This window comes from Camelina sativa, chromosome 10, assembly GCF_030686135.1.
Source record: "Camelina sativa cultivar CO46 ecotype springtype chromosome 10, ASM3068613v1".
In the NCBI taxonomy this organism is placed as follows: domain Eukaryota; kingdom Viridiplantae; phylum Streptophyta; class Magnoliopsida; order Brassicales; family Brassicaceae; genus Camelina; species Camelina sativa.
In genome coordinates this window covers 4,507,719-4,530,029 of record NC_141889.1, presented here as the reverse complement: position 1 = coordinate 4,530,029, position 22,311 = coordinate 4,507,719, and the positions used below count along the sequence as shown (strand labels likewise).

Genomic DNA, 22,311 nt, shown 5'->3' with positions numbered 1-22,311 from the left:
CTTTAACTTCTTTTCAAACAAGCACTTTTTTTCTCCACAATAAAACTATTCTCTTCTTGGCGTCAGCTTTATTATTTTTGTTCTATCGCTACACGACAATTTCCGTTGTCTCGGAGACCATTATTTTGGATCCGAGAACCCAAAGACCCGATCGTAGACAAGTACATTTTATTCGGTTTGCAATGTAAACCAGAACAATTGGTCAACTCGAAAATAGTCCAATTCTGATTACGAAGACGATTATTCATAAAGTCCGCATCCGTTTACATTATGCTATTTAGCGGGTTGGTTGAGTTAATCTTTATAGTTTATACTATGTTTCATGTACATGAAAAATAAAAATTCATGTGTGATGGTTTTAATAGTATTAAGTTCAAGTTGCGGAAGCGTTGTCTCTTCAAAGATCTACTCATCAGTCTTTAAGAGCAAGGGTGAGATATTTGGCTTGATCTTGATCAAAGATTAGGGTTTGAGCGACTTTGGCTTATCGAGGCTATATGACCCTCTAATATGAATAGAGAATGTTCTTTAGATTGGATAATATGGCTAAATATGATGTCTTATTTGTGTTCTTCTAATTTGTGTTCGCCAAGCGTTTGGAGAACACAAATTAGAAGATATGTCTTATTCATATAGCTGTTCAGATAATCAAATGTTTGTATATGTCTTAAGATAATCAAATGTTTGTATATGTCTTAAGATAATCAAATGTTTGTATATGATCGGATATATATATATATATACGTTGCAAGTGAACAACGCTAAATGAATAGTAAGATTAGTGACAATGTTTCATTTGAAATAATAACTATTTTTAATTGCAGGATTCCTAAATATTTTTTAAATCATGGCTACGGGTAATAGTAGTAATAATTAAAAGAGATTATTCGAAAGTTGGAAAGAAGAGGTGTGGAACTGGACAAGAGAGGAGTATAACAGAGAAAAGTTTGGTGTAAAAAGGCTGCAAAGGAGTTGGTTAAAAAGTGAGTGAAGAACTCGATAAACGCGTAACCCTAAAGGCAAAGCGTGCGTTACTCTTTCCCCAATTATTTTATCTTTCTACCTTTTCTTCTTTCTATAAAAAAATGATTACGACATTTGTAAAGCTAAATTTGATTTATACAACGACTACAATATTTCATGACGATGGTAAATCGCATGGAAAAGTAACTTGATTCAAATACTTGCAAGGACTTGTTTCTCCTCCATGTTTGAAAGTTGTGAAGTGTCACAAATCCTAGATTTTTGTAATCCGAAATCCTGTTGATCACCTCCTTACATTAGTTGTTTATGGATTTAGTTATTAGCATATAATTAGATGTATATCATAGTAAATCAATAAGAAAGTAAAAGACACGTATAACGTTGTATGAAGCATGAATATATGTAGTATTTTATTTCCCATGTGTGTATTTGTGGTCTATGGCATTATTGGTTTCTGAATATTTGAATCTTGTACAAGTATTAGAGTATTCATTAAGTTTCGTAGGGATAATACAATGATGAGATGAGAAGGGTAACAAATGAAATAAAGACAATATGTTTGGTGTAGAAAGAAGTAAGAGTGATTTTAGCACAAAAAGATTTGAGTAGGGGTACTAAATAGGTCTCGGAATTTATTGGGTCGGCTTAGCACATCGGCACATGTGATGACCTTACCATTCTTGTCTCTGCATTAATTATTCTTCTATCTAAATAATGGTACAAGGTGAGTTGGTAACAAGATCAAAAAAAAAAAAAAAGAATTCAATAATCTTTGTAATTTATCTTTCCTTGTTCCAAAAGGATTATCAAGTTGTCGTGCGGCAGTTGGTTATTATGATTTGGTATATAATTCAAGTTTATGCTATAGTATCAAATTTGTTACACTTATTTTGGTCCGTAAAATAAAAATACTTATTCTCGTTTTCCTGATTAGAAAAGTGTATGTTGGTTACAAATGGATAGTGACACTTTGGATTTGTATTTTCAGTTTCCGAATCTAAAAGCAAGAAGACTGGCACATGATCTATGATACATTTAAAAGACAGAAGCTATAATAGTCTGAAGCAATCAGTCACTACAAAACTTGTAATCTAATTCTATCAACTTTTATAAGCATGAATAAGAAAGAACAAAAAAACTTGAAAGTTTAATTATTATATCTTCTACAGATTTTATTTCAATAAAACATAAAGAATAAAAACCTAATTATTTTTTTCAAAATTATAATACTGACAAGATTATCTGACTCAAATTAAAATTTCCAAAAATCTAACTCCAATTAAAAAAAAAAAATTAAAAGAAAGAGCCTTTTAGATCGGCGGAAAAGAGACAGAGACAGAGAGAGAAAGGCAAAAATACGAAAAAGGTGAAAAATGCTTTTTGAGTCGATTCTTTTTGCAGGGATTGCGTGTCTGATTTTTTTTTTATATTCAAAATACAAAAATACAAAAATACCCCCCCCCCCAAAAAAAATTAATTTTAAAAAAGGGAATAAACAAAAACTCACAACTCACGTTTTTGATAGCGCGTGACATACACCGATCACACGAGTCAAATAACCACTCAAGCGGTTTCGTACACGCGCTAAGGTTTAAAACGCGTGAACACTTTTGTCTCATTACTCTCTGACTAGATTCAACCTTTTTTGTTTCGTCATCAAAAACTTTATTAGTTGCGCTCCTTTTCCCCCCCCCCCCCCTTTTTTTTTCTTGTTTTTTTTTCACATTCATTTCATTTAATTAGTAATTTGATTTGGATTTATTAATTCTCTTTTTTTTTTTCATAACGTTTAGTTTAGCAGTAGTAGTAGTAAACATCAATATCCAGTTAGTGGAATAATACTAGTATCTGTTTTTTTTTTTCGGCTAATACTAGTATCTGTTAAGCTACACCAAAAAAGTTAAAAAAAGAATTACGAAAGATTGACACTGAAACCAGAGCGTCGTACTCCCACCTTTTTAGACATATCTTGGTATTTTTAATTTGAGTGTATGATGAAAAGAAAAAAAATGATACTTTAATCTCAACTAAAATTTTACGAATTGTAACTGGATGTTAATTAAGAAAATAATAGGACTAGGACTATGTGTTTTCAAACCTAGTTAATGACTTTGAGGCATTTTGTCACACTCATACAAAAAAGGTTAATTTGGTAGTTTTAAACCCCTGTAATATATACTTTGGCGTCGAATAAAATTTCAAATAGGTAATGAGAGAGTTCTTCTTTGTGAAGAAGCCAAATGATCCAAACCTTTTCCTTTTTCTTTTTTTTTCAACCAAAAAAAAAAAAAGAATTCAAAACAAAGCATCCATTTTTACCTTTCTGTTGATCAGCCTTTTGTTTTTCCTGTAAAAAGCCATCTTTTGTGTTAAAACAACTTTTTTTTTTCTTTTTCTTCTCTATACATTTTTTCGTGACCCTTTAAAAGTTTTTTGACATCTTCTTTGGCCGGTCCAAAAAGTTCTTTATGCAAAGGTTTCTCCTTCTTCTTCTTCTTTATAAGATAAACAAAGCTGAAAGAAACCCCCAAAAAAATAAAGATTAAAACTTTCTTGTCAAGAAAAGTTTCTGTGGAGATGAGAGCAGATTTGGTTACAATACAGCAAACGCTGACGCCGGAAGCAGCGACTGTTTTAAACCAGTCGATTGCCGAAGCGACACGTCGTAACCATGGCCACACCACGCCGCTCCACGTGGCTGCTACTCTCTTATCTTCTTCCTCTGGTTATCTCCGACAAGCTTGTATCAAATCTCACCCTAACTCTTCTCACCCTCTCCAGTGTCGTGCTCTTGAGCTCTGTTTCAGCGTCGCCCTCGAACGCCTCCCTACTACATCATCAACTACAACAACAACCACTACTTCGTCGTCTTCTTCTTCTTCTCCGTCGCAAACGCAAGAACCGCTTCTTTCTAACGCTTTAACCGCCGCTTTGAAACGCGCTCAAGCTCATCAACGACGTGGTTGTCCCGAGCAACAGCAGCAACCTCTCTTAGCCGTTAAAGTTGAGCTCGAGCAGCTTATAATATCGATTCTTGATGACCCGAGTGTGAGTCGGGTCATGCGTGAAGCTAGCTTCTCTAGCCCCGCCGTTAAATCAGCGATCGAACAGTCGTTGTTGATTGGTGGTAACTCTGTTTCTTCTAACTCGAGACAAACCGAGATTTTAAACCCGTCTTCAATTGGGTTTGGTTATCGTTCCGTACCAACTCCGGTTAACCGGAATCTTTATCTTAATCCCCGGTTACAACAACAACACGGCGTTGGGATGCAAAGTGGGATGATGATGGTACAGAGGACCGATGAAACGAAACGGGTCATTGAGATTATGATCCGAACCCGGAAACGTAACCCGGTTCTCGTTGGAGACTCAGAGCCTCATATTCTGGTGAAAGAGATTCTCGAGAAGATCGAGAACGGCGAGTTCTCCGACGGACCGCTTCGTGACTTTCAGGTGATCCGTTTAGAGAAAGAGTTAGTTTCACAATTAGCGACGAGGTTTGGCGAAACCTCCGGTTTGGTAGAGACTCGGATCGGTGGTGGTGGCGGTGTTGTTCTTGATCTCGGCGATCTGAAATGGTTAGTGGAACATCCGGCGGCGAACGGCGGAGCAGTGACGGAGATGAGAAAGCTTCTGGAGAGATACAAAGGAAGGTTATGTTTCATTGGTACAGCTACTTGTGAGACTTATCTACGATGCCAAGTTTATTATCCATCAATGGAGAATGATTGGGATCTTCAAGCTATGCCCATCGCCGCCAAATCGTCTCTTCCGGCGATGTTCCCAAGGTTGGTTCGCTTCTTTATTCAATTTCAAGTTTTGATTTTTAATTCTGATTCTTGATGTTTTTGTTTTGGTTAGGCTTGGGAGCAACAATAATAATAGTAACAACAACGCTATGTTATTAAGCAATAACATTATTTCAATTGGGGCAATATCTCCGACGAGAAGCTTTCAGATTCCGATGAGTAAAATGAGCTGTTGCTCTCGGTGTTTGGGGAGTTATGAAAACGACGTAGCTAAGGTGGAAAAAGATTTAACCGGAAATAACCGGTCGGTTTTGCCACAGTGGTTGCAGAACGCTAAAGCTAACGATGATGGTGACAAGAAACTGGTAAGTAATTTTGACAAATTAGTTTCCAAGATATTACTATTAAGGAAATAGAATGTGATTTGTCAAAAAAATGTGTATTGTCAAAAAAAAAAAAATAGAATGTGATTTTGATTTTTGTCTAATGTAGACGAAAGATCAACAGATTGTGGAGTTGCAGAAGAAATGGAACGACTTGTGTTCTCGTTTACATTCGAATCAATCTGTGTCTGAAAGAATCGTTTCTTCAACGTTGCCTATGATGAAACTAAACTCAAGATCGGACATTACTCCACCGGGGAGTCCGGTCGGGACGGAATTGGTACTTGGACGGGCTAACAGAGTTTTATCCACACCTGAGAAGAAGACCCGAGAAGGGTGTTTCGGAAAGCTAGGAGATTCGTTTGATATCGATTTGTTCAAGAAGCTACTAAAAGGCTTAGCGAAAAGCGTTTGGTGGCAGCACGATGCAGCGTCTTCGGTAGCTGCAGCCATCACGGAATGCAAACACGGGAACGGCAAATCAAAGGGTGATATATGGTTGATGTTTACAGGTCCAGACAGAACAGGGAAGAGCAAAATGGCTTATGCGTTATCAGATCTTGTCTCGGGGAGCCAACCGATAACTATCAGCCTCGGTTCTTGTTCCAGGACTGACGATGGTTTAAACCTCCGTGGTAAAACAGCGTTGGATAGATTCGCGGAAGCGGTGAGAAGAAACCCTTTTGCGGTTATTGTTTTGGAAGACATCGATGAAGCGGATGTATTGCTACGTAACAACGTGAAGCTAGCGATGGAACGAGGGAGAATCAGTGATTCGCATGGCCGCGAGGTTAGTCTAGGGAACGTCATTATAATCCTTACCGCGAATTCATCGTTCGGTTCAGCTGAAAACGTTACTCCTATCGATGAAACAAGACTAAAGTCTCTGGTGGTGAGCAAAGGATGGCAGTTAAGGCTATCTGGTTGCAACAGCAGCAAAAACCGAAAACGAAAACCGAACTGGCTTTATAGCGACAATGAACAAACAAAGCAGAGGAAAGAGATTTGTTTCGACTTGAACGAGGCAGCCGAATTCGATTCGTCAAGCGACGTAACGGTCGAGCACGATCAAGAAGATAATAATGGCAACCTTGTTCAGAAGCTAGTGGCTTTAGCAGATGATACCATACTCTTTAGACCGGTCGATTTTGATTCGATCAAGAACAGAACGGCGGATTCTTTAAAGAAACGTTTCTCTAACGGTCCCGTGGATGGATTAACAACAGTGGAGATCGAAGACGACGCTTTAGAGAGAATAGCTGGTGCGATTTGGCTAAGTAAGATCAGCTTAGAGGAATGGGTTGAAGAAGCAATGGGTTCGAGTTTGAATACCGTGAAATCTCGAGTTTCGTCTACGGAAGATTCAGTGATCAGGATTGAGCTTGAAGATGATCTGAGTGATAGAATCTCCGGAGGCTATCTTCCGAGTAGTATCAGAACGGTGATCGTTTGATTCTTTTTTTTTGTGTGTTTCCGGTGAAAGATAGTTTCGTAATTATGAGAATTGGTGAGGGTAAAGATGTAAATATTATGATGTCTCCGAACCGTCTTTTGGCGGGGTCAGGAAGAGTTCGGTAAAATATTTGAACAGTAAAAAAAGGTTATAAAAATATTAACTCACAGACTTTGTTATATATGAAAGTAGAATTAGATATGAAAATGGTGAAAATACGAGTTGGAATTAATTAACAATTAGAGGTTTTATTGGGGACATAGTGGATATATAACTTTTTATAATTCAAGGTTACATTTGATAATTCTTTCGTATGTTACTTCTTGGAGTTTTGTGGAATATATTAATATAGTCTCTTAGCATATCGAATTTTATGAAAAAAACTATATACTACTGTAATAAAGTTTTGTAATATTCAGGAGACATTTATTTCAGTAGAAAGTTGTACACTTTTTTAAAAACTATTAGGTGGGTTCGGCTAGTATGTGGTTTGTCTTTATTTCACCTTTTTAGAATGAAAGCAGCAAATCCAACCACTCCCATGGACCAAATTATTTATTAAAGATATCCTTCGACAATATCATACTAATAAATAACTCACAGCTTTTTTTATATCAATTATATATGTATGACATTTTTATTGGATTTTTTTTGTAGCTAATGGTTTAATATTCATTCGAAATAAGCTGGAGTAAAGGAAATATTCGTGCTAAATCCAAAAGTAGTGATTAGTGATATTAAAACCTGGAAGATTGATGATGATTTTTCTTCTATATAACAAAAAAGGTTTATAATGTTTTCTTAACTGGTTTAGATTCACTCGAATTAAGTCGTCTTTGAGTATCACTTGGTCAATACGCGATTAGTTCAGAACAAAGTTGAAAACTACCAAAACGTGTTAAAAAGTTCAAATGCGATCGGACCATACGTAGTGTGATCGGTCTGTTCTTTTGTGCTCTTGGGGTCATACTTTGAATTTATATCATTTACTATGACCAATGATTCAAAGCCTCAACCTACAAACCGGTCGTCAACTACCGATAATAAATTTAAACCTAACTAAAAACGTATGATAACAATGAAACGACTATGACACTTTGTCTAGTGATCTAAAACTACATGACGCCATAGCTTTTCATTTTCAATTTAGGACTGCTAGATCTAATTTTAATCATATGTAATCTCGAACTACTAGCTAATATATTTAACAGCTAATATGAAAGGAGTAGTCACATTCTCTTTTGGACATTAATATCTACATCTACCACTTAACAACTACATGCATGCCTAGTGAATTCACATGGTCCATATGCCTTGTACAAATAATTTTTATATTGGATTTATCTATGTAAATTCAGACTAATTTCAAATTCAATATTGTAGTCTCTATTATTGTATAGTACATCTAATTGATGAAAGTCGATATACGACACCAAGTACATATTTTGTAGATCTTATAATACTTGTTTGAAAGTTTTTAGATGTATTCTGAATTACTCAAACCAGTTTTTTTTTACTGCAATAGTCGTGATATACTTTTGGCTTTTGTAAGTCAAATAACTTCGGTTCCCTGCTAGACACTTGAAGACAAAGCCTCCAAAACTGCCTTTTCTCCTTTTGAGATATTTACAATATAGTAATATCTATGAGTGGGAAGATAAGGCTGAAGTTTTGTGGTACTTACTTTATACATAATACTCCGATACTTATCGAGTGAAAAAAAATGTGGATTTGTTTGAAATAAAGCAGGTCATAACCTAATTATTGACAACAAATAATTAAGGGGATATACTATAATATTATTTTGAAATAAAAAGGATTTTTGCCAAGGAGAAGCACTAGAACAAGGAGAAGACAAACCAAAACATGCCTTTATATCGTTCAATTGTTTAGTTATATATTTTGGACCTCATGGTCTCTCTCTATCTTTTTTGGTGGATTTGCATTATGTCTCCTCACTTCTTAGTTCTTTCTTATTAGTTAAATATTTTTCTTAGTTAAGTATATCATCAGCGAAAAGTAAGAACGATTAAGGCAGTCGACACTGCAGTACGTAGTTAAGAATTCTTCTATATTAAATTAAATTCAATTTATCTCACAGAAAGATTCATCATACACCATGCCAATACTTGATCTTGAAGTGACAAAAAGAAACTCATAATAACACCAATGTGAGAGTGTAATTGAATAGTCTTCAAGTGGAAAGTAAAATAATGCAGCAAATGCTGCAACTTTACTCAAAGACCTGTTTCCTTATTTAATATATTTTTCTAGTCTTTTCTCTTTAACTATTATAATTATAGCCGTGAAAAGTATGTGAAGATAATGATTTACGAATATAAGTGTGGATTAAATTATAACTAAAAGGGCCAAGGGGTTGCAGATCTCAACCTTACATGATTGAAACCTAATGTTGAATTTTAGCTTTTTGTAAAGGGGACATGAACTTGACTTATGTAGTGAGCAACTACACACTATAAGGTACAACTACTATTGCACATCTTAACATATGCATAATGCATGAATGTCTACTTTTATAGTATATAGGTTACGTACCCTTACTTTTAACAATTGAAATGAGAAGTCGAATAACTAACTTCAATGAAACTGCATAATCTCAGTTAAAGATGTTTTGGCTTTTCAAATATTTATAACAGGTCGGAAATACTAATTATATGTTAATAACTTAATATTGAAAACAAATGTTTTTTCAAAATTAAGTTCGCAATTTCTAGAATTTTTTTCAAATAATTTATAATAAGACTTTTTAAATCTACTGCTTTTAATCCATGATTACATTAAGCCGGTCCTGTGGCCGGCCATTCCGAAAAGGAAACCCCATTATGTATGTAATCTTGTAATATAGATTATAGATTATGATTTGATCCGACATCCCGGTCAGTAGAGAAAGCAAGTAAACATTCCCACGGACCAAACTCATCATGTATGATCTAATGCCTTTCTTTCTTTATATTATTTTTCAAAGAAAGTTGTGTCAATACTAATATATGCAAAACATGCTCAAGAAGATTAATATTTTTCTTACCACGACATATTGGCTTTTCACGAGTGGGCTTACACACACCTTTTTTTTTCCTTGTTGGTTCATGAAAATTTGTGGGGAGCTATTAGCATAAGTTCTGACTGTGTACCTGATATGTTACACATAATCTATTTCTATTTCCTCATCTTTACATTCAGAGAATTTAGAAAGGAGTTCTTTAACCGTACAACAAAATTAATTTTCCAAGCTTATATTACAAAATATATGTTTTAGTGTACAAAAACCAAAACCCGTCTTGAGTTTCTTTCTTTATGTCTTCCTAAGGACACCAGGAAACTTAATGTGTGTAGTGTTCTTGTTATAAAAATCTCCTGTGGAAAAAAGTCAGCTTTCCTTTTCTGGTAATCAGTCAATCATCTGGCTCAGCAGAGAAATCAGGCTCTTCGGGTTTCTTAAACCGAGGCAATTCAACATCCTTAACTCTCTGAGCTGCAACACCACGTCTTGTATTAGCTGCAAAACGTGAAGCCAAAACCATGACACCAATGTTCATCTTTGTTCTAGGACTCTGCTCAACACACTCTTCTTCTTCTTCTACTTCTTCTCCTTCTTCATTGTCCATTGATTCAATCGCAGTAAGATTATTCTCCATAACTCTTCTCTTGTACCTGCGCCAAGCGGCTTGTATGAAGCAAGCAGCCCAAGTCCTCCAATGGTGAGAGTAGAATCTGAAAGTATGTTGAAGCTTTTTGCTGTGTAACCGCCTAAACTGATTCGCTACAAACTTCAAATCTTCAGCTCGAAGAGCGAATGCTTCAACTTCAACTAATGCCCTAACTGTTCTTGTAGAAGACGGCAAATTCAAGGTTGATTTTGGAAGCAAAGCCCAAGAAAGAAGCTCTTCCCCACAGAAATCTCCTGGTCTTAGTATTATCGTGTTGAAGAAACCAGTTCTGCCTCCATTGGTTGTGGAACTCTCGAGTCTACCTCTGATGATGAAGAGCATCTCTGAGATCAAGTCACCTTCACGTACAAGGTAAGTCCCTTCGGTACATAGAGAAGAAACCAGGCGCTCACATATCGCATCAAGCAACTGATCATCCATTTGAGAGAAAAATGGGACCTGCATAGTTCAGTAAATAAGCATTTCTGAGAGTAGTTATCGCAACTAGCACTCATTACAACCGATAAATCAAAAACTCCAAAGTAAAACCATACTTAGAGAGCTTGACATAGGTGTAATTAGTAGAAGTTGAACCATTTCTTGCATGAACAAAGTAATAGAAAGACTTACTCTTCGAACAAGATCTAAACATAGGTGACGTTGAATATCACGGCGAAGATCAGTGGGTAAACTTTGCAGGAGAATCTCTTCATCGACTCCCCTTGTTGCAAGCCACTTATACTGCTCATATCCCCTCACACGGTTTCTCAATTCTTCAGGAAGTTGGCGATGTCTCATCCACTCCTCTGTGTCTCTCTTCTTCAACCTCCATTCCTCAAGCCGTACGGTCAAAGATTGCAGATATGTCTAACAAACAAAAGGCAAAACCAAATAAACATTAAGAACAAAAGGCAGAGACTTCTAAAACTTATCCTATAATGCAGGAATCCATACCTGCATATTCCCAATGAGATGTGCAAAGAGGACAAGACCAAAGATTGCAATGAGAACAGCAAATGTGGTTTCTCCCATGAACATGGTCGTGGACAAATTCTGGCCATAAGAACTAGGATATGATAATAACAGGAAACGACCATCAGATTTTAAAACTTGTAAGCAAAAAGGAGAGTACTAATTCATAATAAGGCTAACTTCGACGATCTCAATAATTACCTAAGTTGTTGCAATCCCCACCACAAACAGTAGAAATATCTCTCAAAAAAGTCTGAAGACACAACTTTTTTAGTGATTGCATTCCCGAATATCCCATACTTGAACTCGCCATTACGTGCATCGCAGAGTTTGAACACTTTGGTGACATTTGCCCAATTCATTTGTTTTACGTCATACATTGAATCACAGTCTAAGTAATAGAGCTGACAGTTGTTGACAAGGCCGTCTTCTCTGTTGCATTTCGATTTCCAGCATGATGTATATCTATCAACTGATAATATATACCATGCCGCACCAAGCACCTGCTCAAACCAAAAACAAAAAAAGCCTTGTTATTATATTGTCGATAATAGTCATATTATTGAATGAAAATATTGGAAGATAAAAGGGGAGTAGTTCATTCATAATCATACATGACTAGCTAGCATGTATAGCAAAAGATTATAAGCAGCTCCAGCCCAAGCAGTCTTTGTAACCACTCCAGTCGCTTTAACGATTTGAGAACTTAACGGAATGATAAGATAGAATCTAGGGATGTACTGGAGGAGCACAATCAAAGCAATGGCATTGTTGTTATGATCAAACCGGTAACTTTTTGTGGTCGATATAACAAACCAGATAACTATCTGAGGGAGTGGTAACGTCGCAATGAGATCAATGATGAAGTCAGACTTAAGATACCTCCAAGCAATTGCCTTAGGATCCATCACAAGCTCACCTCTACCAAACACTCTAGTACTTGAATTGGGCGCAATGAAACCAGTCCTAAACTTAATGAAAATGTGAAGCAAGTAGAAAAGATCCGCAATTGTCCTGAAGAAGGTAACAAGGATACTTAAACTCGTATCAGTCCTTGCACAGGGATAGTTCTTATCTCCTCCTATGGCTGGCACGAAGAAATACAACGGGTCGATGAAAAGAGCAACCATACACGAGACAATGAAGACCCAATTCCATTTCAAGACAATCTCACTCCCTGGATCAAGAATGGTCTTGTACCATGAGACATTAGAAGATTTGGACTTGTTGTTGTTGTTGCTAACTTTAGAAGCATCAGTGTATCTAAGTCTATTTCCAGGTAAGAGATGATCAGGCCTTAGTGCTGAAGGCAAAGAGAGCTTATAAGATTTGCTCATTGGATCATTCACTGCCCATTTAGCTTCTTTGCTTTCTTTCCCTTCTGAATAAAACCTGCAAAGCAATACACAAAACTCAAATCTGCAATCTTAGCCCTAAATAGAGTATAACCCAGTACCCTAAATCGGAACTTGAGCTTTGATTTAATAGAATTACACTTGTAACATCCAACAAAGAGACAAATCTAAAGCAAAGTTTTGATTTTTATTTCTGGGCTAATCAAAATTTTCACGAATTTAAAGGAGAGCTAGTATGACCCGTAACGTAAATCTAACGGAGGATTCAGAAACTGAAGATAAGAGAGAGAGAATAAAAACTTACATAAGAAACTTGTCCTTCCTTAACTCCATTAGAAGAAAGCTCAAGCTCAAGCTCAAGCTCAAGCTCCAGTAAGTAAACCACTTTTTGATCTAAACAAAAGCAAAATTAGAAACAGAAGTTTATAAAAATCATTGCTTTCACACTCTCTCAGTCTTACTCGTTCCAAATCTGAGAAAGATGGATCGTGGTTTTGTTTAATTCCTCCGGAGAAGATTGAACGAGGGAGGGAATTTACTGAGTCACGGGGACGAGTCAGGGAGCGTATCTTCTTTTGTCTTTTTATTTCCACCTTTAAAGAAAAGCAAATCGGAAAGGATATTTGTTTCTTTTGGGAATATTTGAGCCATCGGAAAATAAAGACAAGAAGTCAACAACACATTTGACTATGTGACATAATTTTTAGTTAATCAAAGTCATTAGTACAATTGTTAGTTAATCAAAGTCATTAGTACAATGCCACCTTGCTTACAAAATCCTTTTTTAGTCTCGTACGAGTTTACAATAATGCGTACTAAAACAGTAAACACCTACTTAGACAATGCCACATTGCGTACAAAAACAGTTTTGTTTAGTTTTGTAGTCAGATCCAATCACAAACACTTATCCCACTGAATCACACACAGTTTCACCTTCCAATCAGAAGTAGAAACATTGATGATTAACCACTGAATCTCAAGTGAATTATGAGAAAAATCATCAAGGTAACATAGCAAACATGCTTAGTTAAGTGACAAAATTGACACTGTATTTCAAAGTCTCATGTTCCTTGTTCTCCAACAGACTCTGATCAGAAAAGCAAAACTTTGCGGATTTTCAAGCATTGTATGTATAAAACTTCAAGTTCTCAATTTCTAATTTGACATGATAATCAAACTTCCAAACCATGCTGAATTCTATAGAGAACTCATCATTCTCTATTTGGATCTAATTCAAAACAATGAAGAAAACAAAGCTTCAATTGTGGAGCTTTATAAAAAAGAAACAAGGCACACTGTACATGATTATTGATGATGGAAAAACCCAAAATTGCTGCTAACAAGATCATAAAAAAATAAAACGAACCAAACAAAATTGAACAACACTTACAAATCTACTTAGAAAACTAACATCTTCTTCACCAATTCAAAAACCTTTCACCTTCAGGTCTCCATCTTCTCCTTTCTTCAAATCTATAAACCCTATCCCTACAAATCGGACAAGTCGGGACTTTCATCAACCATAAGTCAACACACTTGCGGTGAAACACATGCCCGCATCGAGGCAGCTTCCGACACCACTGCCCTTGTCTGAACCCATCGATACAAACCACACAGTCGTCGCTTCCGTACTCTGTTACAGGCTCACGAAACTTGAATTGGGGAAGCCTCTTCACGCATCTTGGAGACAACCCATCAGAGTATTCGTGACGGCGATGGCGACGGAGACGGTGGCGGTAGTTCCGGTGAAGAAACCAGTAGAAAGCGAAGAAGAAGGTGAAGCCAAGAGACGTGAGGATAAAGAGGAAGGCGGTTACAGCTACAGGGATCATAATCAGACCAACGAGGAAGTTTGAGAGAATCTTCGTTGGTAAATTCTTCGTGTTCGCCTTTGGTGGCGGCGGAGACGGAGATGTCTCGCCGGAGATTGAGCCGCCATCGTAGGGAATAGGTATTGACATCGGACCGGATTGAGACGGAGATTAAAAAAATCTTCACTTTAACGAATCAAACTGCTTACTCTGGTTAAGGAGATGAATAAAGGAGAGATCTTTATGGATCTTGAAGATCGAAATATGGATTCAAAAGGGTTCGTCTGATATAGAGGATGTAACGCTAGTGTGGATTTAATATTTATATGCGGGAATATTCGGACATTTTTCAATAATAATCAGTTTGACGATAAACTAGTTTTTGTCCTTAAAATACTAAAATTAACTCATGAGTATCGTGAGGCAAAGTGTCTTTTATACCTTATTTTCATATTTTGACAAGAAAATTTTTTGACGTTTTTGTTAATGAATTTTGTTTTGATCGTTCACATCCATAATTATAGTATTATTCTTGCTAAACTCATGGAATATAAAACAAAACTTTTCGTTGGCTCAAATACTTATAGCTGATGGTGGGTTTAAACTTTAACGTAAACTCATGCTATAAAGGTAACGGTCTGTTCACTTGTGTGAGTAAATCAATCAGTGCTAACTCCTAACTTTCGATTACGAAAAGATTAAGCGTAGTTAAACACGAATGTAGACACGTTAATCAATCCGTGCTAGCTCGTAACCTTGGATTATGAAAAGATTAAGCGTAGTTAAACACAAACGTAGACACGGTCTTGATAAACAATGTAGATTCAAGAAAACTAGAGGAGAAAACAAGGGGCGAACGCGAAACAAGACTAGTACATTCAATTCAAGGATAACGTATTGGTGATCATATATATTAAAAAAAAAAGGGTTCAGTTTCGGTTCCAATTATTATTATATCTGAGCTTCCTATCTGGTAATGCCGGGTGGGAAGTGATAGGGACAACCCGACAAGGGCAGCTTCCTCGGTAACTCCATTCCTCCTTATGTCACCACCATACCTTTTTTTTTTCAGTTTCATCATTTCGTTGCAACATTTTTTATATTATCTCCTTCTTTCTCACATTTTTTCGGTTTATTTCGCGATTTCTATCCGGTTTAACTTGGTTTTTAGAATAGTGTCTCCTTGTCATGTCTGTTCGGCCAATTTACTATCGCCTTCTAAACCAGCTTATAGGTTGCTATTTTTACTGATTGTCCATTTATATATTAGTCCATAAATTTTGATTTCACTACATTTTAGAACTAATGGGATACAATACAATATGCCGTACATGAATGTATTGGATCGTAAAATTCTGTTTCGTGGGAGTGTTAAAGATTTCCTGGAGTCTTGACTCTTGACTCTTGACTCTTTGACTACACATGTTAAAAAAATGGTAACAGTGAAAGAAATTACAATGGCAAGCAATTACAATACATGCATCTTTAGAGTTAGTCATATGATCCATATCAAATATATAAATAGCCAAATAGATATGTTGCATGCATCCAGACCCGGCCCGGAGCTAAAGCTCCTAAAGCAAAGGCTTTAGGCAGCAACATTTATTTATGGTTTTTGGGGCATCATTGTAGTAAATCTTTAATGGTCTAGTGGTAAAAGTCTGTCTATTACCTTCTCAATGTCTCGAGTTTGAACCATGTGTTTGTAGGTTTTAGCATTTTCTTAATTTTTGTGTGTTTTGTTAGTCGGTCCAAACTTTTTCTGCTTTAGGCATATAAAAAACTTGCGCCGGCCCTGCATGCATCTCAGATATAAACATTCTTATAATTATATTTGTCTTCCCTGACAGACAAAGAGAAAATACATAAAACAAATAAAAACACGTAGCATCATGAGTAAAAACATTGTTGCTTTTTCTAACGTTCTTGTTTTTCTCTTCTCTACATCATATGCAACTCCTGGAATTGGAACTTTCTACACGACTTACACTCGTAAGAATCTTGTTTTACATTCTATTTTGTGTGTTTACTACCCAAATTATAAACCATATATAAAAATAGATAAACAATAAACTTATATATACATTTTGATGTCTAACTATAGCGAAAAATGTTATAAAAATCATAACGATCATTGGTCTTTTATTTCATGTTTGAAAGCATCGGCATGTTACGGAGGTAAGCAAGAAGGAGTGTTCATAGCTGCAGCGAGTAATCAATTATGGGACAATGGTCGAGTTTGTGGCAAAATGTTCAGAGTGAAATGCACCGGAGCTCGTAACGCCGTGCCTCACCCTTGCACCGGAAAATCCGTAACGGTCAGAATCGTCGACCATTGTCCCAATGGCTGTGCTTCTACGATCGATCTTTCCCGAGAAGCTTTTGCTCAGATCGCTAATCCTGTCACTGGGATTATTAACATTGATTATACTCCGTAATTATTTCTCCCATTCTTTATCACCTCTATAATCTATATAGAAGTTCGTATCAAGGTTTTTATTCATGAAGTTTTCAAGGAAAAAAATGCTCAAGTCTAGAACGTCCTATTAGAAAATGTACTAGCATCATAAGTTTGTAATAGCGTTTCAGTATATGAACATTCATACACAAGATAAGATTGCATATTAACCATCCAAAAGGAATTAACTATATAAAAATATTTTTGGGTTTTCGTTGATTAACAATATATACCTTAATTGTTTTTTCACATGTATGTAACATAATTTAGTAAATAAAAGTGACTAAAATGAATAGAACATGTTATTGAAAATTAGTTCAACTATGTTTGATCACATCATCGAACCCTTCTCTTTGACTTGTATGTTTGTATTTACTATATGCAAAGAAATGCTCGTGACAGGTTCTGTTATGAATCAATCAAAAAAGCTTTTTCTTATTCCTCTGCACCTTCTCATATATATCAAATAGAGGATTGTAACTTGGATTGATATCTAAGATCGAGATTGAGTGAACATATCCTACTTCGAAGATTCAGTCTCAACAAATGTTCGAAATTAAAATGCATTCATCCTATTTATCAAAAGAGATATATAATATGGTTCTGCAAAATAGACAACCTAGTAAAAATGACAAAACATGTTCATTACTGCATCCCTACTACTTGGACAATTCAACAAAACCCATAATCCCAGCTAACTCGTGCCTACTTCAATGAATCTCAGAACGATTACCAAAAAAACCCAACCCGAGATTAAAACACTCGATCATTCTATGAATACGAGGATATATGGACTAATAAATTACAGATAACCAAACTATCAAAATTAGAAATCCTATAACAGAGCTCTGCATGCCGCAAACAAAAAAAAGCTTACATGATTACATGATAGTTCATAAGAACAGAAAAAAAGACAAAGCTTATATATAATAATTTGACCAGTTTCGTTTAATATTTACACAACAAAGAGAAGAAAAATACAGACATCAATGTGGCAATGTATCTCTGCAGTTGTCCATATTGTTTGTTTCTGCCTAAATTATCCGAAAAACTGCAATTAGGAACTGACCTTTTGAACACATAAGACCTAGTTTCCAACCTCGCTCATCGTGATAACTCATTCATCACCACCTTTCTCACCTAACGCCTAGTCCCGTTCAATCTAAACTTTTCATGACATCCTGCAAATGTGGAAAGTAATGAAGTTTTGAGCTTCAAGAACACATAAAGTAAAGATCAAAAGGGGGGAAAAGAGAGTCAACACTAAAAGTTACGAGTAGGAAGGATAGGGGAAACGTTGATTTTGATTTTGAGAGCGTCGATAATAGAAAGAACTTCTTCGTTTCCAGAAGCCATAAAGAGTCTCAGAACTCTCTCATTCAATTTCCCAGCTTTCAGTGTCCTCTTTACATCACCAACCAAAAACAGCAAGCGAATCAATTAGAACACACAGCATCTCAACCACATGTAATGAATCAAAAACAACACCACAATATCTCAAAATAATCCACTAAACCAACCACTGAATTAACAAAGATCAATAACACAAAAACTATTCCTCAAACTACTAAGGAACCCTAAGCTCTAACTCTAAAGCTTTACACTTTCACCTAAAAAGGAAGCTAACCTAAAAATTCCAACTTTACACTAAAATTCGAAAAAACCCAGAACCAAAGAAGGATTGAGATTAAAAGTTATTACCGCGAAGAGGTCAAGGATGATGTGATCAGGTAGATGGGAGAGATCGTTGATGCGAGAAAGGTTCAACACGGCGGCGTTGACGGTGAGGGAGAGCAGAGACGGAGGAGGGTTTCTCATTCAATCAGTCTTGAGAAGATTTGATTCTTCCAAAGATTGAAATCAAACAAAAAAAATTGCTTCAAAGCTTCCGTCTTTGAATTGTTTTCTTTTGAATCCGCCGCCTTTCTTATCGTCGGCCACTGAGTTCTGAATTCTCACGATCGGGATGATCTCTCTCGTTCAGAGACGTTTCCAAAGAGAGAAGCCAAAAAAAAAAAAAAAACCCAATTTTATTTCACGTTTGTCTATTAACGCAGCGTTTGGTTAGCGATACTCGATAACGTTGGGCCGAAGTTATTAAAAAGCCCACTAATTTGGATCCGAAGGCTTATGAATATTTTGTGAAAGTATGACTGATGTGACAACAACTATGGAGCTATCATACGATTACGTGGTGGAATTGAAATGATGACACAAACATATATATATATATATATATATATATTGTTGGAGACTTGGAGCATACAGAATGAAATTATTTGTGTCAGTCGTCACACGTACCACAATCAGCATCTACTATAACATAGAATAGAACTAAACGAAACAACAGAAAGCAAAACTTGATAGTTGGTCTATGCATTTACAATTTGGAGTTTTAAAACAAAATATATAGATCTTCATTTGAACGATGTCGATATGTACTAAGGTCTCGGATGGTTTTGCTTAGGTGACCATACTATTTATTGATACTTTTGAATCCTTTAATATATATATTTATAGGTTTTATTTAGATGGACAGATAAGCAATGGTCTGAAATTTTATTCAAAAAAAAAAAATGGTCTGAAATTTATTGGCAAAGCAATAAATGTTATTTGTATAACACACACATGCACATGGGGGATTCTTTTTCCTCTTTATAAGGTCCGGTTTTTACATTATTATATATCTCCTAAATTTGTATTTGTTACATTTGAATATTTATTTCGTGAGGAAATGTGTCGAACGGAGAACATTTCAAACAATTTGACTAATCTCTTAAATTCAAATTTAGTTGGAGTTCTTTTTTTAAGAGGATTAAAAAAAACCATGTACGTAATGACAAATTAGTTGTTACACGATCGTGGGAGATCCAACTTACAAGTTCACTATTTTGTCCTACTGATCCGAACTCTTACGATGTTTCTCATTGTTTTCCCATTAAGCCTCAAACAACCTGATCTGTGTTTTTGTCTAATCTTGTATAAGAACTAGCTCAACCAGTTTTATTAATTATGTTTTTGGCTGATTTGCTCATCCGCTCATGCATGGGTCTATCGTCTGACAGTTGTAGATTACTAATAAATATCCGTAAATAGAGTATGATTTAATTTTTGCATATTGCATTTCACTGGATTAGTCATGTTAAATTTTAGAGTTATGACATGAAATATGTAACATGGATAATAAAACCATTTATAAATAAATATATATATATATATATATACCGTACAACTTAACAATACAATATTGATGGGGGTTGACTACTAGCTAAGCTGTGGCTTGCTGGCCTCAATTCATCTCCGAGCTTTGACATATGGGTTCAAGTTCCACACATAGCTAGTCTGGGTTTAAAAGTTGTTGGCAGGAAAAGCAAAATCAATACAATATTCGTCTTAGCAGATAAACTGCATCATTACGGGATGATTGTATTCATCGAATTCTAATTTATTCCTTTACTCGATAGGAAAAAGTAGAAAAGCTTACAAGATAACTAAAGTCAAACATGTCGGATTTTGCGAACCTGCCTTGTAACAAAAACGCCACTCCTATATATATATATATTTCCAAGCAATCGTTTTTGCTGTCGTCCTACAAATTTAATCGTTTTTGATATCGATCAACTCTTTTTTTTGTGTGTGTGTGTGTATAGTATAAGGAAAGTGTACATACCAATGTTCCTTAAGCTTAAAGTTGTATTAATGATCATTTGACATGGATTGTTACAACATTTCATATAGTTGTTATGTTAGTAACTCGGTTTTATTGGTCAAAGGGAGCAGGTGGATCCGAAAGAAAAACAAACTTGTAAAACAAAATTTTTAAACAGCGAATATATACTTCAACAAATAGTAGTATATATTTTATTTCTTCTGGAAGGTTAACAGTTTTACATGTTTTCCTCCTTCAAATTTCTTAGGTTGTAAAAGGACCTTGAAATATTTAAATAGTTAGGTAAATTGTGTAGGTTATGGAGATTTACGTACAAAGTGAGTGGACTTTCCAACTATAGCCAAAGCATCGAGCACCCAAACTTTTAATGTCTAATAATATATATGTACCTTCGTAAATTCCAAAACAATATTAAAATGGAGACATAGTGAATCAGCAAGACCCTTTTCATATTTGTCTATACTAATTAAACAATAAATCAATTCATTGTTCTGCCAAGCAAATATTTAACAATTAATAATAATATATTTATGCTAACTATTAAATTTGTGATATGTGAAAATATCAAAATAATGATACAAGAAATAACGGCTAAAAAGCTGGCTAATACTCTGTTGGGTATATGACCATATGAAAACTCTTGCATATAAACTGATTTATGTTGGCATGATGCATAAGTCGATTTAAAATGAAAAAAAATAATATATATATATATATATATATATATATATATATATATATATATCAAAAGTTATGATTGTTATTGAATCAAGATTTAAGAAATTACAAGAAGAATAAAAGTAAAACTCACTTTATTTGCTTAAGAAAATCACTCAAAACTTAAGCTCTCTTCTCCCTAATCTCTATATTCTCTCACGTCTAATGTCACAACTAAACATTAGCGTTTATATAGAGAAGAGCTGAATATTCATCCTACAAACCTTTTAGGAAATATTACATAAATTAGATAACTCTTAAATCTTTAGATATGTATATTTAGATATCTCATAAATATACTTAGCTTGATCCTCAAGCTATTTCAAGCTTATACCAACATTGTCCCCTCTAAGCTTGAAATCATCTCCCTAAACATCTTGTACTCCAATAAGATTTCTCATTTCCTTAAACTTGATCCTTGCAAGTCCCTTAGTTAATATGTCAGCCTTTTGCACATTCCCGGGAACATGCTCAACCTCTATCTGCTCACACTCAACACATTCACGGATGAAATGGTACCTAGTATGTATATGCTTGCTCCGACCGTGAAACACCGGGTTCTTAGTAAGTGCAATGGCGGATTTGTTGTCAACACGAAGTGTTACCCTCTCACTTGTCTCACCAGTGGATTCTCCAAGAAGGTCTTGTAACCAAATCGCCTGTTTTGCAGCCTCTGTGGCTGCCATGAATTCAGCCTCACACGAGGATAAAGCCACCGTCTCTTGTTTCTGCGTACACCATGTGATAGGACACCCATCGAGGTAGAATATATGACCGGTTGTACTCTTACCGTCATCCTCATCCACGTTGTGACTACTATCACTGTAGCCAACCAGTCCACTCTTATCCATACGATTGAACACGAGACCATAGGAGGCTGTCCCACGCAAGTATCGAAGAACTTGCTTCAGTGCTGCTCCATGCGACACCTTCGGTTCTTGCATATACCTGCTTAGCACACCAACTGAATATGAAAGATCAGGTCGTGTATGGAGTAGATACCTTAAACACCCAATGTTCCTTCTATATTCTTGTCCATCGATACACTCTTCTCTTGGTGCTTTAGACAGTTTCAACCCCAGGTCCATTGG

At 35.7% G+C, this 22,311-nt stretch overlaps 3 protein-coding genes and 2 pseudogenes across 4 annotated transcripts; 2 read left to right on the top strand and 3 right to left on the bottom strand.

Annotated features, from left to right (window-relative positions):
• The first annotated feature begins 3,154 nt into the window (after window positions 1-3,154).
• LOC104717161 (protein SMAX1-LIKE 2-like) lies at window positions 3,155-6,736 on the top strand. The gene is made up of 3 exons (XM_010434693.3): window positions 3,155-4,772; window positions 4,846-5,098; window positions 5,226-6,736. The coding sequence occupies exons 1-3, from the start codon at window positions 3,562-3,564 to the stop codon at window positions 6,567-6,569; spliced, it is 2,808 nt and encodes a 935-aa protein (XP_010432995.2). The 5' UTR covers window positions 3,155-3,561; the 3' UTR covers window positions 6,570-6,736.
• Window positions 6,737-9,729: 2,993 nt separating this feature from the next.
• On the bottom strand, window positions 9,730-13,255 carry LOC104717160 (cyclic nucleotide-gated ion channel 17). The gene is made up of 7 exons (XM_019231395.2): window positions 13,026-13,255; window positions 12,869-12,957; window positions 11,824-12,601; window positions 11,411-11,712; window positions 11,192-11,303; window positions 10,868-11,104; window positions 9,730-10,696 (listed from the first exon to the last, which is right to left on the bottom strand). The coding sequence occupies exons 2-7, from the start codon at window positions 12,895-12,897 to the stop codon at window positions 9,983-9,985; spliced, it is 2,172 nt and encodes a 723-aa protein (XP_019086940.1). The 5' UTR covers window positions 12,898-12,957; window positions 13,026-13,255; the 3' UTR covers window positions 9,730-9,982.
• A 551-nt stretch (window positions 13,256-13,806) lies between these two features.
• LOC104717159 (RING-H2 finger protein ATL14 pseudogene) lies at window positions 13,807-14,745 on the bottom strand (annotated as a pseudogene). Its single transcript, XR_015568187.1, has one exon. The product of XR_015568187.1 is annotated as an RING-H2 finger protein ATL14 pseudogene (transcript).
• Window positions 14,746-16,267: 1,522 nt separating this feature from the next.
• LOC104717158 (putative EG45-like domain containing protein 1 pseudogene) lies at window positions 16,268-16,813 on the top strand (annotated as a pseudogene).
• Window positions 16,814-17,731: 918 nt separating this feature from the next.
• Window positions 17,732-19,202, bottom strand: LOC109126920 (uncharacterized). The gene is made up of 3 exons (XM_019230862.2): window positions 18,535-19,202; window positions 18,108-18,237; window positions 17,732-18,014 (listed from the first exon to the last, which is right to left on the bottom strand). Exons 1-3 carry the CDS (start codon window positions 18,649-18,651, stop codon window positions 17,974-17,976), a joined length of 288 nt encoding a protein of 95 aa, XP_019086407.1. The 5' UTR covers window positions 18,652-19,202; the 3' UTR covers window positions 17,732-17,973.
• Between the last annotated feature and the right edge of the window lie 3,109 nt (window positions 19,203-22,311).